This window comes from Cupressus sempervirens, chromosome 6 (assembly GCF_028749045.1).
Source record: "Cupressus sempervirens isolate cs-2001-9-10 chromosome 6, ASM2874904v1, whole genome shotgun sequence".
NCBI classification, from domain to species: Eukaryota; Viridiplantae; Streptophyta; class Pinopsida; order Cupressales; family Cupressaceae; genus Cupressus; species Cupressus sempervirens.
In genome coordinates this window covers 315,096,674-315,114,537 of record NC_143123.1, presented here as the reverse complement: position 1 = coordinate 315,114,537, position 17,864 = coordinate 315,096,674, and the positions used below count along the sequence as shown (strand labels likewise).

Here is a 17,864-nt window from a genome sequence, read left to right as displayed (position 1 = left end):
ATTCAATTAAAGGAAATAACTACTTAGCATTAGGATTAAACATGTAGAGAGATTGTTACCTAAATCAAGCAACTTGTTTCGTGCTGCATTTCTTAGAGAAACCAAGCAAGTTTTTCCACTATACTGTTTGTTGCTTATATTGTATCCCTGTCTAGCCATAATTAATAAATAATTACTGACAAATACAATGTCCTTACTAAGATTAAATTATACAAGACATTAAAAAAAAATTATTAGCATTTAATAAAGGAAAAAACAATTCACCTTGAACCTTGAAAAGCTCTTATGAAGTTTCTTCAAGAGATTAGTGATCAATATACTAGCCCATGGGTTAACACTGTGTTTCCTAGTTGGCTTTCCACCACTAGTTATCTGCAAAGAAATAAATAATTGAATATCAAATTTATTAATATTTTGAATATATCTCACCATAGGAATAATGCCTCCAAAGCTAAAATACCATTTATTGCTTACATATAATGTTAAATATATAAAAGAAAAAATATGCATCAACAAAAAGTTTAGCCCTTAAATTCACCTGATATAAATGTCTCAGACATAACAAAATTATTAATTTCATCCTGCCCACACTTTTAGCTGGATATCGGGTGAATCTAAGTTGTACCTAAGTAAATTGTGGACCTACAACCAAATGGACCCAAAAACAAAAACAAAAGAAGGCATTTTATAAAAACGTTCAAAATTAAAACAATAAGTCTGTCTATTCCTAATTTTGCCCTAAATTGAGGGCTTATATCATGTTTTCCTTTCTTTCTCAAACACAAACGACAAAATATTTTTTCTTCCAAGTTGCCAAAGTTGATATTTTAAGCTTGATACATTTTTCTTTTAAGCTGAAGGCTATGGGAGTGAGAGAGCTATACCAATAAGAGAGAAACAGCTGCACAAGAAAGATTTATCCATCAAATGGTAAAGAATCTTGCAGTTGTTTCCATGTTTTGAGAAAAAAAATCAATATTTATTAGTTTATCTCAAGTTGTTTTTTAAATGCTTTGAATTTTGTTAAAACCTTTTATTCATAATATAGAGGTTATAATGCTAATCGTTTTTTAAGATGTGAAGTTGTATTGGTATTTTTTTTTTGGTGTATTCATACAAAAATGGTTAGTAAGCTCAATAGTTGCCCCACTTGCAACAAGCTTGTTTAAAATATGCATTGGCATTGTAGCTAATGTGGGGAGAAATATATGTGCTTATATAGTTAAGTGAAAGCTAATCTGCTTGCTATTTCCAACTTAGGAATAATGATAGTGGGATATGTTAAACAACAAAAGTATGTCGACATGAAAGGTAGCAAAGCAAAGGAAAGAACACATTCTCTAACTTCTAAAAAGGATTGAAAAAAAATCCTAGTGGCTTTACACACTCAAATAGCCCACATCCTTTATTACCAACATCATCTTCTCAAGAAATACCCCCTTTCTTTCCCAAATGACCATGGGAAAAAGCCTTTTTTGCTATACAAAAAAGGTGTTCCAAAAACAACTGATAGTGGGATATGTTAAACAACAAAAGTATGTCGACATCAAAGGTAGCAAAGCAAAGGAAAGAACACATTCTCTAACTTCTAAAAAGGATTGAAAAAACATCCTAGTGCCTTTACACACTCAAATAGCCCACATCCTTTATTACCAACATCATCTTCTCAAGAAATAACCCCTTTCTTTCCCAAATGACCATGGGAAAAAGCCTTCTAGGGTCACGCAAAGGAGGTTGCAACTGAGAGTTGAGACCATTACTCATTGCATTTATAGAGATGAGCTTTCTTTCAAACATGTTAGATCACCATATGGGTAGGATGTGATGATAGTAATTACCAATGCACTAAATGATTGCATTAGTCATGGGTATGAAAAAGTGTACACCACATTATTGGCCAAGAAAAAAGCTGTAAAAAAGATATCATTGATGGCAATGAATGATACATTGCCTGAAACAAAAGAACTGTCACTTTTGATGGATGGAAGGACCTCAAAAATCAACCACTAACTAATGTTATTGCATTGTTCCCTAAAGGGATGATGTTTTCCAATGCATTTTATTCTACAAGATGAAGTGAAGTATACAACTTTCATTTCCGATATCCTTATCTAAGCCATTAAACAAAATGGCCCAGAAAATGTTGTCATGTTACAACAGACAACAAAAAATTGCAGGGCAGCATGTTCAATGATGGGGGGTACATACAGGTGTATTTTTCAGAAACTCTGTAGAATCCACTCAATTTAATATTGCAGAAAATTGGCTCAAAGATCAAGGGGGTCAAAGAAATCTATACAGCAGGGCAAGGAGATTCAATGCTTCAAGACATTCCAACTTTTCAATATTTTTTACGACATTTTTGTTTCAAATTATTATGTTCTTGCAAAGTTGCTAAATTCTATTTTTTATGTTTTTAGTTTTACACTACAATTTGATGCAACTCTGTCTGCATCCCAGAATCTGCTTGAAACAACTTTTGAAGCTGAGATATACAATTAAGTCTCATGGTCATCAATACTATTTACAGTGTATGGAATTTCAACTCAGTATTTTCTTTGTTGCACATTATGAGGTATTTAAACATTTTCTGAAAATTAGTGTAATGTCCCCTTTTTGGGACATTAGGAATTCTAAAGTTAAACTCATAAAATGTTAAATTTGACTTATGAGAATATGAAGCAAATAAATAAATGGGTCAAATTAATATCACAAATAGAGTTAAAAAGTGACAAAGAAGGAAAAAGACGAAAGGACAGAAGAAGACAGAAGAAGAAAACTGAAGAGTTGCTGTTTTGAGCATAGAAGGATGAGTTCATTTTCGGCATGTTTGGTTTTGAGATTGATTTTCTAGTTTCATTTTGGAGAATGTAAGGAAGCTTCAGCCTCTATTCACGATCCGAGTATGCAAAGCCTTATGTTCTTCTTGGGTAGATTGGACATAACCCCAATTCATCATCTGTGATGGACTCCCATCAGAATTCACATCTGGGATTACAAGTGCATCTTTTAGTTCCTCTCCAATCTGACTATAATATTGTTTCTAAGATTGGATGTTATGCCTGTCTTGTTGGATTGCTGATCTATAATACAATAATGGTGTTGGTTCCCAAAACCGTCGTTTAGAAATCCAAGAGCTTTGCTAATTCTCTGATAGGATTGCCCAATCAGTTCTGGCCAACAAATGGGAATGACTTCAATTCCCCTACACTTCAGGCTTTGCTACACCTAGACGGGTATACCTTCACCTTAAACCTAATTGCTTGGTTCAAAGGTTTTTCTATTGCAAATTAAAACTTTATTAATTCTTCAAGCTAGCAAAATATTTAAATTTGATTAAAATTAAAATTAAATGGATGCTTTAATTTTTGTTTGTGAAATGAATGTTATTAAACAGAAGGAACAGTGCTTATGAACTATGGATATGATGGAATATTGAACTTCAAGAGTTCAGACGTTAACCTTTTTTATCAACATAAAATATAGACCAAACCCTTATTCTACCTTGGGAAAATAGAGTCAAACTTCTTCAGATACTCGCAACCTTGAGATGATAGTATGTACACCATCCACTACTTTATAAACTGAAGCTTTAATTAGCAACACAAACCTAAGTCCAATTGAATTCAAATTCTTTGGAAAAACCAACTAGACAAAACTTACATTGACAACATTTTGTATGCAAGTTCTAATAACCGAAGACTTGTATTGGAATCAATTTTTCAATTTTAGCAACAACTAATTTTAAAATTAATAATCAGAGAGGATACATCTGAGAGAATATCCTGAACTTCAATTTTCAAGATGAATAAGCAAAACGGGGCTCTTGCATTGATTTTGAGAATAAGTACAAATGATCTTTAATTTATTACAATATTCAATATATCAAACCTGCACAAACATTTTACTCCTCATTATTTCTCTTTTTTTTCCTCATACACTTCTCATGCTTTTTTATTCCTCTCTGACTTATTACTTTGTGATAGAAACAAAGTATCTCTCTTTACAAAAAAACACCCCTTTTCTTAAATGATAATTAATTTGTAGTTATTTTCAAATATTGCTAAATGAACCTCACCTAAATCCTTTCAATATATGGAAGATTTTCCTTAAATTTGCGGGTGATCTCTAGAGTAGGCATAAATTCTTTAATACATTATCGCGTTGTAGAGTTGATAAAATTTACAGATAAATCTCTTGCATCTTCCTTGGATCGAAGAACTATACAGTCATCAATTAATATTCATATACCTGACGATGTTTTTTTCCCAATACCTGTGGCTATAGAACCGATGCTACTCTAAAACACTTTAGTTTTCTGGGTACTTCCAATGGATCCCTTTAGTTTCGTAAGCATAGGCCATAAGTTATCATCGCAAAGAGCAATCTTTGTTCCCCTTAGCCATCCACCTAATTCCAGTCTATCCATTTTTCCTCTCCATTCTTTCTAACTTGCCCATCTCGACGGCTCAAAATCATAATCATCGTTCATCATTTTGGAAGTTGACTTTAAACTAAATGCATTTATTGATTTGTCCCCATTCTTGTCTCTATTGCATTTACATGCCATGTGTGATGGTCATCGCACTTTCTTCCTACCTTGTAATCTCCAAGACGATGGCACTAGAGTTTAATATTTTCTTAGGATTTCTATTGTTCATATTTCCATATCACATATCGCAGCAATGTTATATGTGACTTGCGTGGCTTCCATCTATATGCTGACTGGATTATCGTTGCAGTGCTTGCAATGGATATTATTAACCATTTATATTGGATACTTTTCTTTGTTGTCTCTAATTAATCATATGCACCTTCAACGTACGTCAACAGTACTATAGCCTTATGTAAAAGCAGTACTGCACCTGTATCATTCCAGTATGCCACACTGAGATCACTACTTTAATCATTCTCCATCATCGCATATTATTTTCAGCACTTGTTATATCTTCATTGTTAATTCAGGGATGCATATCACTCTTTTACTGCTCATAGTTCATACTGTCACTTTCATACTTCAATGCCTGTAAATACTGAACGATAAATCAATAGAAGATACAGTTTATGACAGGGTCATTCCTCTGCATTTTAATCCTAAATCAGTTGTAAGACGGGTGGTAATTCCACACAAGACTATGAGATCAATCACTCTTTTGTATGTTTGAAAAATCGATCTCATGAATCTGTGGTATATAGGACTTAATTATTTCTGATGACATAGTTCATTCATACCACAGCCGTTCAATATGAATCAGAGGCCAATTTCATCTTGTCGTTATATCCTGATATAGCATTTGCGCCATTTGTTTTGTCATCTTGGAACCAAAATGTTGCAGAGAAAAATGGGTAATCCTTGACCAAGCACAGCGTTATTTACATATGCATTGAAACGAATTCTAGATTAATTTGGGAGATATTGAGTGATTTCTAGACCAGTTTCCATTATGCATATAACATCCTTCATATTTCAAAATTAATAAGGCCGGGCATTAATCTGAAAGTCCATCAAGACATGTTTGATATCAAGCCACTCTGGATAGTGGCTGAAATGCATGCCTATATGAAACAACTTCCTTTTCCATATTCTTCTGATCATGACCTTTTAGTGTTTTGAAGCATATTGTTTGAATATAAGTAGTGGGTAAGATCTGACAATTACTGCCAACTGCACACATCAAATTGGCTTCTAGAAATTCGAATGGTGGGAACATGTTTGAAAACGAGAATTTACAGAGTCACACATGAAGATTCTCCCTTTGGCATGGTTTTTGGGACTCTAAATTTGCCAAATATAGAGTTCCATCAAACGGATCTGGAATCTTATTAAACTGATAATCTTAATTGAGTATCTACTGATTTATAATGTAATAACAAACTCAGATATTTTGCATGAGTATTCTTCTGGTCATTTGCTGGTTTTTGTTGCATGAAATATTTGTATGTTGTCTGAAAAATTTTGTGAGAGAAAATTGTGGAAAACTATCTATTTGGGATATTAGAGTGCTATCAAATCATCGAACTTGCCATCTTGTTGGGTATAACCAGAACAATAACGATACTGGGTTGTGTTTTATCGCTATTACAAACAAATTTTGCGAGATACATTATTCGTTCGGAATGACTCTAATCTTAGTCCAAAATACTCAAAGTTGTCGAAAACCTGGTTTGTTTTATTGCCGCAAGAGGATTGGAAAGCCTTTTAGCATCAATAGATTGTTGTGGACAGTGACACGAATGATCTAAGCATAAGTTGGGCTTTATTACATTGTGTAGCAAACCTAAGTTTTGGCCTAGTGTTCCATCATTGTCTAAAACAGTATTTATTTGTCTTCACAACACTATAGTTTGCAGGGAAACAATGACACAATATTTATGCGGGGCCCGTCAAATAATATAAACATTTTGGAGGGGATATATTAATCGCCTTGGCAAGGAGGAAAGTATTTGGAGGTTATAGTGGCAACTATAATCGAGTTTGAATTTTTTTATTTTATCACCATGGATCCCAAGGATATTATTGGGAGCTAAAACCTTAATTAAATAATCACACCCCTCACATTTGTTCTTCGCAATGGAGCTAAATGGTAATGCTTAATGCTACCATCTAACGATTTACAATCGACAAAGATTAATATTTGTTAAGCAGAAATATTGGTCATCACTTCATTTCATGTTACAATGTCTACAAATATATTTGGCAATCAAAACCGTGGCAGAAAAACAAGGATTGGTACTTATATGTGGCTTTGTCATCACTACTCAGAGGAGCAGAATAATGTGTGTGGTGGACCCGTCTCATTTGTGGAGGCTGTTGTTAGTGTATGTTGAGCGGTAGATTATAATTTATTTATTACCTGGTTTAGATAGAAACATTCGATGAAAGTTTGCTATCTGTGGAATGCTTAAGTGTCAAAACAACATCTTCGGACACAGAGCAACATGTGTTACCTGAGCAAGAGCATGTCTTTCCTGGTTAGGGCCGACAAGAATAGAAGAGTTATGCGAAGGTTCAATGTTCTCTAAAGAACTTAGAAGACAGTCTACAATAGAGAAGAGAATATCTCATGCTACAATTTTCCCAAAGCACAAGAAAAAATGTTTGAAGTATCTATTAAATACTTGTCAAGACAAGTATTAAGAGGAAATAACTTGGTCTGTCAGAATCCAGGCATTAGACTTTGTTTAGAATTTAACGTCATTAAGCAAAGATTTCAATTGTTCCAATGCCGTGAATGACCGTGAAACTAAATACTACAAGAAATATGATAAAGGCAGAGTCACAATTGTCGCTTTGTTTTAGCAAGCTACCACGGTAACATTCCAACGTGGATTTCTCTTGTTGAGCTATTCCGATTACAAGTGGCTATATAGACCAAAATAAAAAGCGAAGTTGGAATAGTTTAGAATCAGACAAATCTAGGGGCATATGGGAGGAGTTATAAATGAGGCAATATTATTATTCTATTTAATGGAGGGGAAAATGACAAAGGTGTATGGGCAAATGGGTTAAGGTTTGTAATGGCAGAGAATAGTGTTTTTTTCTGGGAGGCAGACTTGTAGACCTACCATCTTGATGCTCTTTATGAGACACAGTTGTCAGAGACTGTATTTAGCATGGACCCTTAATAATACTTTCAGACAGAATTGTGGTGCATCCTCAAACAATAGAGTCAGTCGGGTGCTGTAAATCCACTCTGAGTAATTGTCGAGTAAGCAGCACATGTTTTGGACTGTGTATTTTCAGCAGCACTATATGGAGCATTACATTCAGTCGTCTGTCATATCTACAGAATCCTCTCTTAAAACAGAGTTGTCTGTAATATTCAAAATTTTAAGATGACTTATAAAACATGTCTTTGGACTATCATATCATGAGGTTGTGGAGCTATCAAACATTAGTTCTAGGTTTGTTTAGAAAATGATTGACCATTCGGTTGTAATGAGGGAATGAAGAACTTACAATTTTCTGTATACTGCACTTTTCACTTCCAAACTGATTGCATAATTGTGAGCGCCACATTGTTTTCACAGTTGTTTAATCAATTAATATTATGATATGAATTTGGATGGTAAGCCATTGCAATCACTCTTAGTGATTATGTTTAAATCATAATATCCAGTCATCATATATTTAAATTGTTTGGCTAATTTTCTATAAGTAAAAACATTAATCAAAAGTGCACTTTTTAATGGCATTAGATTCACAATTTCAGAAAATGGCATACATGGACATAACATAGTTGGTCAAAGTGCTTTATGAGGTAGGTACCAAGTTGGGGTTGGTTTCACAAACAAGGGAAAAGGATCTCATCACCCTAATTCAACTAGAAGGATGTTTGACGATTGCTAAGCAATCACCACCAGATTTATTGCAGACTGCTCTTGTGCCTACAGTGATAGAGTTGAAACAATTCAAGTGGCTGCAGCATTCAGGTGGCGAGATAAGACTGCTAGTTATTTCTTGTTTGATGGAGGTCACTAGAATCCTAACACCTCAAGAACCTTGTGAAGAAGACATAATGAATAAGGTACTTCAGCTAGTTGTTGATAGTTTTCAGAATCTTGGGGGCATCAAAAGTCGTCATTTCTCAAGAAAGGTTGTCATACTAAAAACATTTGCAGAAATCAGATTGTGTAATCTTATTCTTGACATGAAACTGGATGACTTAATACACACCATGTTTCAATATTTTTCTGACACGATCAAGGAAGAACAGATCAAGATGTTATTGCAACCATGGAAAACATTATGACTATGACAATTAACGAGAGTGATACTCATTTCCAGCCACTTCTACAAATGTTGTTAGCAATTTCAAATAGAGAACAAAAGGCTTCACAAAGTGCTTATAAATTGGTCAATAGGGTGCTCAAACAATGTGAGTTAAAAATTAAGAAGCACAAGGAACAGCAGGATAAAGAACTAGTGCAGCCCCAAATTGATAAGGACAAAGACACATATATAAGTGGAATCTTGACTCATGAGGTACACGTTGAAACAAATACATCTGAAAACAAATTAGAGATTGACTTCCAACCAGCTGAGAATAAAATTATGGAAGAACCCATTGCTACTAACAAGAGGTATCCTCAGCTCTTAATTGATGGAGTGCCGATTGTTATTGACAAAACCAGCGAACAGGAAAACTCCTTTGATGAATCCATAGATGGGCATGATGCTATTACATTATTACCTCAAGGTGAGTGCTTGACATCAGCTGTAGAAACAATTAAGTATGATGGTTATATTGCTGCAGCAGATGAGGATAAATCAAAAAATGTGTCACATGATAGCCCTTACTCCCTGGGTGAATTTGAACACAAGCCTCTATCGTTACAAGATTTGATGGACAGATTACTAGTTATGAAAGAAAAGATAGTACAAGTGCTGATAAGGGTAGATGACTCACAAATTCATTGAACAGCTTGTGTGGAAAATTCAAAGTGATGAAAGGTAACATAGTTTCTCATCTAGAGTCACTAGTATGCACCTACAAACAATCAAAGAAGCATTTGAAGCAATAAAATCAGATTACTTACAACTCTTAGTGGATGGGGAACTTGCTATCAAGTTTGGTGAAGACAAGGAAAGGGAAGCAGATGAACTCTATCTTCAGCTAAGCATGACACAGTACTCCTTAGGCTTAAATCAAGTTGAAAATCAGAATTCTATAATAGCCACTCGCATGGATGATGGACATGATCATAGAACGAAGGATATCATACACATTGTAGAAGGGAGCAATACCTTTGGTGAGAATGAAGATGAACTTAGTATGCCCACTTCATTGTATCTATATGAGGCACAATTTGCTAATGAAGCCCATAAGGACCAGCAAAAGTCAAATACATAAAGTTCTGATTTTTACAGCAGCAGTAACATGATCTCACCATATCATGAGGTGGAAGATTAATCTTGTGACTTTATTTCCAAAAATATGTGTGGAGGGAATCATTTCATTGATGGAGATATTGATTTTAATGACGATACTTATAGTGAAGCAGATAATTCAGAGTTGTCCTTAGTGTACCCTGAGGGCTTTTACAGCTTACCTACAGATTTATCACCAAGTTCTTATGATATGGCAGCTGCCTACTTATTGATTGGTGATTTTATCTTTCTACATACTCCAATTATCAGTGGCTGCCCAGCTTCACTATTAGTACTGTTAACTCCAAAATTTGCACCCTAATGCCAAACTATTGATACTTTGACAAGTTTGGAGCAACATGGGATCAATCAAAGGTTGTGGGTAACTTATAACCTAACTAAACCTCCGAGTTCCAGGCCAGTTCCTATATGATTGACTATGATGATTTCACCTATCTAAAGAAAACTGTAAAACTTGGATATAAAAGGGATGAAGAAAGAACTTATAATGAAAAGCTTTAAAATGCAAAAACGTAAGGTGATACACCAATTTATATGACTGTAACAAATATCTTTCCAAAAACAATCTGACAACATGCAGCATTCTAATTAGATACAATTCCTGATTACATAGTTCCCACAAAAATATTTCAAAGGAAAATCAGAAACTAAAAATATTAAAAGGAATTAATCACGATTAATATCTTCAAAGACTTGATACAACCCCTGACCTATGCAAAAGACTTCAAAATATAAGAGATGCAGAATGAGACATGATTTTAAGGCTTCTAATAAGAAACACAAGAAAATGACATCAATCACTATCAAGGCATACAAGTAAAACTCCAGAAATAGATCCAAATAAGTTGTATAAACTGTCACAGTCTGTGAAAATACATGCTACAAATCTGATACAGTAGGATGATAAACACAAAGCCTGAAAATGACAAAAGCCCTCCTTCCAAAAAGCTGAACCCCTTCTCTAAATGTAAGAGAAGTATATAACATCAAGACTCAACTGTTTCCCCTCAAAAATAGGGACTGAAGGTCGGATATCAAAAAATATCTCTCCAAAAATGACTCTAGAATCTCAGGAATGATGTCACATGTTCTCCAAACTATACTCCTACCATATATCCATGATGAACACTCAATGACAACTCGAAAATCTCTAGAAATCTCACCAAAAATTTCTCTAAAGCCATCAGTTATGACTTGAGTCTAAAAATGATATCTAGAACACATGGCAACTCCAAAAAGCTAGCACTGCCAAATCATATGAGGATAACTCAACATGCAAACTCGAACTGAACTCCAATTCCACCAACTTAGGCAATCAAATGCCATGTCTCCCTTTAATGCTTAGTCAACCAAAATGACTATGACTCTCAAAATCAAACTCCCTCTTTAGCTATTATTTTGTTGCACTTTAATATTTACTATTATATAGTTGATTTATTAAATATCAACTATAATAATAATAATAATTAAAAATTAAGAAGAGATACAACACAAATAATAATAACTAATTAATTAAAATAATAATATAGACTTAAAAATAAAGTCATACATTAGTACAGACTCAACAAGCATGATATTTCCTTCACAACAAGGTGCAGACCCAACATGAAATTACAATTTCATTGAGGAACTCATAAAATGTAAATCACAGTCATTTTCTCATTCGGCAGTTTGGTAGTTTAGACAAAGGAAAAAACAAAAGCGATCAATGGTTTAGAAACCCTAGCCACTTTCATGGAGATTTTCTGCATTTCCCTTTGTATGAAGCCAAAACCGTCTCAGCTTGGAGTTTGCCCTACTGTCGTGACTACATATTTGTTGGTTGATGTCTTCACTTTGCTATTATTCATGAATTTATGGAATTGTTTTCCTGGGTTGTTCCTGCTACTGGGACTGTTGAGGAAAATCGTGGCCTCATTTGCTATAACTTTGGCTGCTATGGTAGAGAGATATAGAGGTTTCCCTCTTGTATTTTATCATGGCACATTGCTGCTTCTTTGTTCTTATTGTGGCTGGGTGTTTGTTTGGTCAATGATATGACTGGAACTTTCTGGAGTTGTTGTGGCTTTGCTTTTGCTACAAGTATGGCCTCATTTTGAAGTCTTATCCCTTTGAAGGAGATTTGGAGATCTAAACTGAAGTGGTTGTAGTCATTTTTGAGATTCCTTGTGCCTGATTTTCTGCATTTTATATGGCACATTGAAGTTTTGTTGAGGAATATGTCGATGTATTGGGTTGAATCTGGGCATTTTATCCCTTAACGCAGAAGCCACTATTGAAGCCGTAAGTTGTTTCAGTTGATAAACTTGAGGTTTTCTGTTACAAGTTACAATGAAGACTTTTCATCTCCTTTGCAAATATGAATATTTTGTATTTTCTAGAAGTTTCCTGAAGCAAATCCTCTATCTTTTCTTACTTCTGGTACAAACAATAAGCATATTAGCAAATACATAGTCTTTGCTGTTGCAAATTGTTTTGGAAGCGACTTCTTCCTTATTAATTTCTGGATTTGAAAGATTTGACTATGGCCTCTATTTTCTAGAGATCTCTCCCTTTGGAGGCCATCACTCATGAGGTTATATTGAAAATGTACTTATCCTTTGTAATCGCTTGAACCAGCTGTTATCTTTGCTGGGAAACATGAGGATCTCGTGTTAACTTGACTCCACTCTTGAGTAGTTTGGGTTGCTGTTATTTTGCTTTCTTTTCACAAAAACCCTTGTGGGTATCACAGTTTTATGTCATAACAGCATGATCTCTCCTTTTCAGTCATTCTGAAGGTGGATATTTCACAGGAACATTCTTCACATGGATTTTTTTTTCAGTAACAGCTAGCTGGCTGTTTTGGCATTTTGTTGTTGGTTTAAAATCCATTTGTGTTCTCCTCCTAGCACAGACGTAGTGCCAATTTCCACTATTAACCAGCAGCAACTTTTAGTCGAAACTCTTTTCTTCATTTAGATATTCTTAAAGCATATCAAGAAGTATTCAGACTGAGGAATTGCAGTTTTCTATAAATAATTTCTTCTCCATGGGCACTCTACTTTTTTCACATACTTGCTTTTTACCTTTGGTGCCTAAATGTTACTCCTCTTTCTGCAAATATAAGTTGTACATAGTTCCCATTCATACTTCCAGATACAGTGCAATATGTGAACATCCTGCCTGTAGTATCTTTTCCATAGCATTTTACTTGCAGTATCTCTTGATTGTTGCAAATCATTTCCATGGCTGACTGACTTAATAAAGGGTAAATGAAAGCGCAAATACCCTTTATATTTCCATGCATTTCTTTTATTTCCCTCCAATGTGGCCTACTCATTCATTTTGCATTACAGTCAGTTCTCTTACTGACAAAACTAACAAGGAATATGAATTGTAACCAAAGTTAACAGGATCTGAAATATTCACGGTTAGCCCAATATTCTGTCACCATGCACACATATGATACTATCTCAGGAATACATGTAGATGAAATATTTCATCTTCATGGCAGTACAATATCCTATTTGCATTTCTGCTGTCTTCTATTGTCTTGGGCTTTAAATTTTTATACAGCTCTTACTCCTATAAATAGCTCTTCCATTTATTTTCCTCTCCTATAGCTGAATGGTGAAGATATTCCTCTCTTTTATTCCTGCTACTTTCGCTATTGGCTTTGATAGTAATGTAGCTTGTTTTAATGTCCCCTTTTTGGTACATGAGAAATATTGAAGTCTTATCATATATAATGTTAAAATTGATTATGAGAGTGTCGGAGATCATGATACTTATCATGATGGAGATCCTAATGTTTTGATTGCTTTTCATCTATAGACTACATTCAGTTGTTGTCCCGAAGTGTGTCGGAAATCAGATAACTCATATCCTTCTAGAATATAACATATTCTCTTGGTAGTCATCATGATCATGATGCCAATGCACATAGCAAGAGAATATAAGTATGATTGATATTTCTTATTGAATCATACTTCAGATGATATCGAAAGATAACATCCAAGTTGATCGATATATATTGATGTCCTTGAATATGCCATTCCAAGAGAGCATAATGTGTTCTATAACAATCCTACCTAATTGAGAGGGAGTATTAATGTTGTAGCTTCAATCAGATTGAAGTGACCTAGTCATAATCATTCTATGGTTATTGGTTAATTCTTAATTAGACAAACTCTAATATATCTACCTATATAATATATATATATATATATATATGTTAATATTGTTCGATAACAAATCCATGAGGGATGAGTGTTCAAAGTATGGATTAGATACTTATGAAACGCATATGATGGCTAGAAATGAATCGGAAAGCATATGTATTTGGGCGAAAGAGGCCAAAATCGGACTCTCAAGGGTGAATTGCATGTAGGCAAAGATGGGATTTTGTGAGTATTGTCAAGAATGCAAGTTGGTATGCATATGGATGTATGACTTTGGTATTTAAAGAGTGACCTTCTACCAAAATGGGTTGGCCAGATATATTTACATGTAAAATGATTTACATTTAATCATGACTTGATGTAATCATGCAATTAGGTTCGGAGGATGGAAATGCGTGTAAGTGTGAATGAAGAATGTGATTACATGTAATTGTCGATGAAGGGTGAGATTACTTGTAATCGCATGTGGAGAATGAGATGCAAAGTGCTATAGCATGTAATGATGGATGAGAAATGAAATGATGCACTTGCATGAAAAAGTGGAAGGTGGAGTGAAGTGAAACGCATTTAAGTCCTTGGGAAAAAACTGGCAACTTCTTCCAAAAGAAGAAAAATGAGAAAGCAAGCAAACAAACAACGAAAACAAACACAAAACAAACACACACCTTTGATTTTAGACTCAAACATGTCAACAAGCAAGTTGCTTTCAAGTGCAAATTCGAAATTAGAGTCTGGGGAAAATCCAAATATGTGAAAATGGAAGTTCTCATCATATTTCAAGGCAAAATGCACTTTTCATGGCATATCTTTGAACAAGTGTGCAACATCAACCTAAAATATGCAACAAATACCAAGATAAGCATGAAATAACAAGCAAAGTTGAATTTGTCTACTTACTTGGAGATCAATGAGTCAAATATGGAGGATCAATAGGTTTGAAGATAAATTCTCCTCCAAATTTGAATCCACAAACAACTTATTTTGACTCTTTCAATCTTGCAATGATTAATCTGAAATAAACAAAAGATGAGGTGCTTATGGATGGAGAAACCAAAAACGTGCCCTCAAATCTCAATATGCAAGATTTTTTTGCAAGAAATCAAATATTTGGTACTTTTTTGACCAAAAACGTGGTCTCAATCTGTTATTACATGGATCGGTTTTGGCATTGGGTTTCAAAAATATGACTTCCAATAGCAATGGAATGCATCAATACCACAAAATGGCTTCTATATATGCAAAAGCGCGATCCCAAAATGCCCAAATCTGAGCGCTTTTTACCAAAATGTGCCCTCAAATGGAATGAAAAATGACATTTATTGCATGGAGATTCAACATTTAATGCATGGGAATGCATTCAAATGCAAAAAAGACCTTGATCTTGGAGATTTTAAGCCCATTAAATGGGCAGATCTAGACGTTTTTCATGGAAAACGTATTCTTGGAGAGGAAAAACATGAAATTTTTTGCCCTTGAATCTTCAAATTCGGGTTCTATATTTGCAAATGCATGAAAAGAAATGCAAAACGCACTCTAGGATGGAGTTTGCATATTTAAAAACATGCATTGGTGATCCTCACGCAAAACGCATTCTAGGAGTGCATCGGCATATTTTAAAAAGCATGCACTTGTCCTCTACATGCCAAACACATTCTAGGATGGGCAATGCATATTTTAAAAACTTGTTTTAATAAGCCTTTTAGTGCAAATTGCACTCTCCAAGGGTGATTGCATATTTTAAAAAGACTCAAATATGCAAGTCTCACCCTAGAAGGCCCATTGCATTATTTTAAGTTACATGCCTTTAGTTCAAAAATGTGGTCTCTAGAGGCATTTGCATATTTACATGCAAATGGATTGAGACACATGTTTTACACAACTTAAGTGATCAATTAAGCACATGTTTAATTGATTTTTGAGGAAATATCACTTAATTGGGTCAAAAATAACATTTGCTTAATAGAATTAACACATTATGAGCAAATATTATTTTAAAAAGTAATATTTAACTTATATGTTCTAAAGTTACTCAAAAATAAATCAAACTATATAGTTAATATAGTCATTGAAGTGAAATATTAAAAAGCAACTCAAATTAAAAATATAACATAAAGTGATCTATAGTTACAAGTTAAATTTTTAAATGATAAAATAACTTAAAAACATAACATAAAGTGAATTTATGTTATATTTTTCAAATAGTGAATGTTAACATTAAAATATAACATGATATTTTAAATTATGCAATTGTATCAAGAGAGTCCACCGTTTGGGCACTAAAATGGTCATACCTTTTGATTGCCAATCCGATTAAGCCATAAGATTTACCGAATCAAAGAAAAATCAAAAACAATGATTTGAGCAAAACCAAAAGACCAAAAACTAACAAACACACACTCAAAAACGAGAAAAGAGGACATTGAAGGCTTCAAAAATCATAGGCTTAATAAAACAAAAAAACGAAAAAGACTTGACGAAAGCCTTCAATAAAAAGAATTCATTACGTGAATTGGAGTCGATTGGTCGATCAATGTTATCCAATTAAAGAACAAACTAACTCGGAGAAATGGGAAACTAAGTTGGAAAAGTTTTGTAGTGTTTCCTGCATTTTGTGGTGACAAAATGTAGGACAACAACATCAAGCTGGAACTATCATCGGATGGTTAAAATCTGAGACTCAAGTGGAGTATTTGAATATCCATTGGCTTGATAGACGACCATCTTCAGTGGAAGCTCTAGCTTCAACAGGTGCTGCCAGCATATTCTCTATTTGTTTAAACTTTAAACAACTCCAAAATATGATGGTAGTAATATATATAATCGAAAATTGATGTTATCATTTATTTTTCATTGATTGAGATTCATAACACAGGCATTACTGTTCTTAGTAATTAAAAATGGTGACTGAACTATTCTTCACCTTACCTTAGAAGTGCAGAATTTTGATGAAGTTATATTGGTGAAACATTTCTACTATAATTTATATATGTTTCCCCTTCATCTAGTATTTTGGTAAGAATTTAAGTTCAATTTTTTATAAGTTAGGAATAACAGATAATCATAAGTCGAACATCATCTTTCAATACCAGAACTGAACCTCTTATCAAATTCTAGGCATCATACACAAGTTTCGGCACACCCATCAACAGGGGATACTATAGTGGTATTAGAGCAGTGAACCTGCTACCTAGGGGAGAAATGTTTTGAATGCATCGTAATAATAGGGAACCACGAAGGATTTAGATATTCCCTGTAATACAAAAAGGAAAGGGCAGTATCAAAGATTGTGGGAGTTCACTCGAATAATGGAATAGCTCCAAATCAGGCAAAGGAATTAGACAGAGAGGCCAGGTAAAGATTGAGAGCCCTCAGAGAAGGACAAAACCATGTTGTCGATGCTTTATAGCAGCTCACTAAGGTGATAATCAGTTAAGCACAGGGCCAAGAAGGCCTCAAATCCATCACAGCAAAGGAGGAAATGCAGCTGGGTTTCCATGAGGTGTTAGAGGTGGCACAGTGAAGGGAGATGGCAAGAGCTAGATAGGAAAGAATGCTTGGAGGCCCAAATAGGGACTTCAAGCATATCATGAACAAATTTAACTTCACCCACATTTGATGGTGGTGAGAAAACTACAGCTAGAGCCTGGATACATAAGTTGAACACATTCCTCACATTAAAATCCATGACTAAAACTGAGGCAATTAAGTACGCTACCGTGCACTTGGATGGACAACTTGCAATTAGTGGCATTACAGGCTTCTTACCCAAGATCATAGCATGATTAATTCATATGAGGAGTTAAGCAGCA

At 34.3% G+C, this 17,864-nt stretch overlaps 1 protein-coding gene across 1 annotated transcript in view; it reads right to left on the bottom strand.

The window, feature by feature from the left end:
* Positions 1-17,864, bottom strand: part of LOC149552454 (protein kinase and Mad3-BUB1-I domain-containing protein) — a 110,459-nt gene that overhangs the window by 25,208 nt on the left and 67,387 nt on the right. The window contains exons 7-8 of the mRNA XM_089788014.1: positions 265-372; positions 60-147 (exon numbers count right to left, since the gene is read on the bottom strand). Coding sequence (XP_089644140.1) covers positions 60-147; positions 265-372 — 196 coding nt within the window. The remainder of the gene's footprint in view (positions 1-59; positions 148-264; positions 373-17,864) is intronic.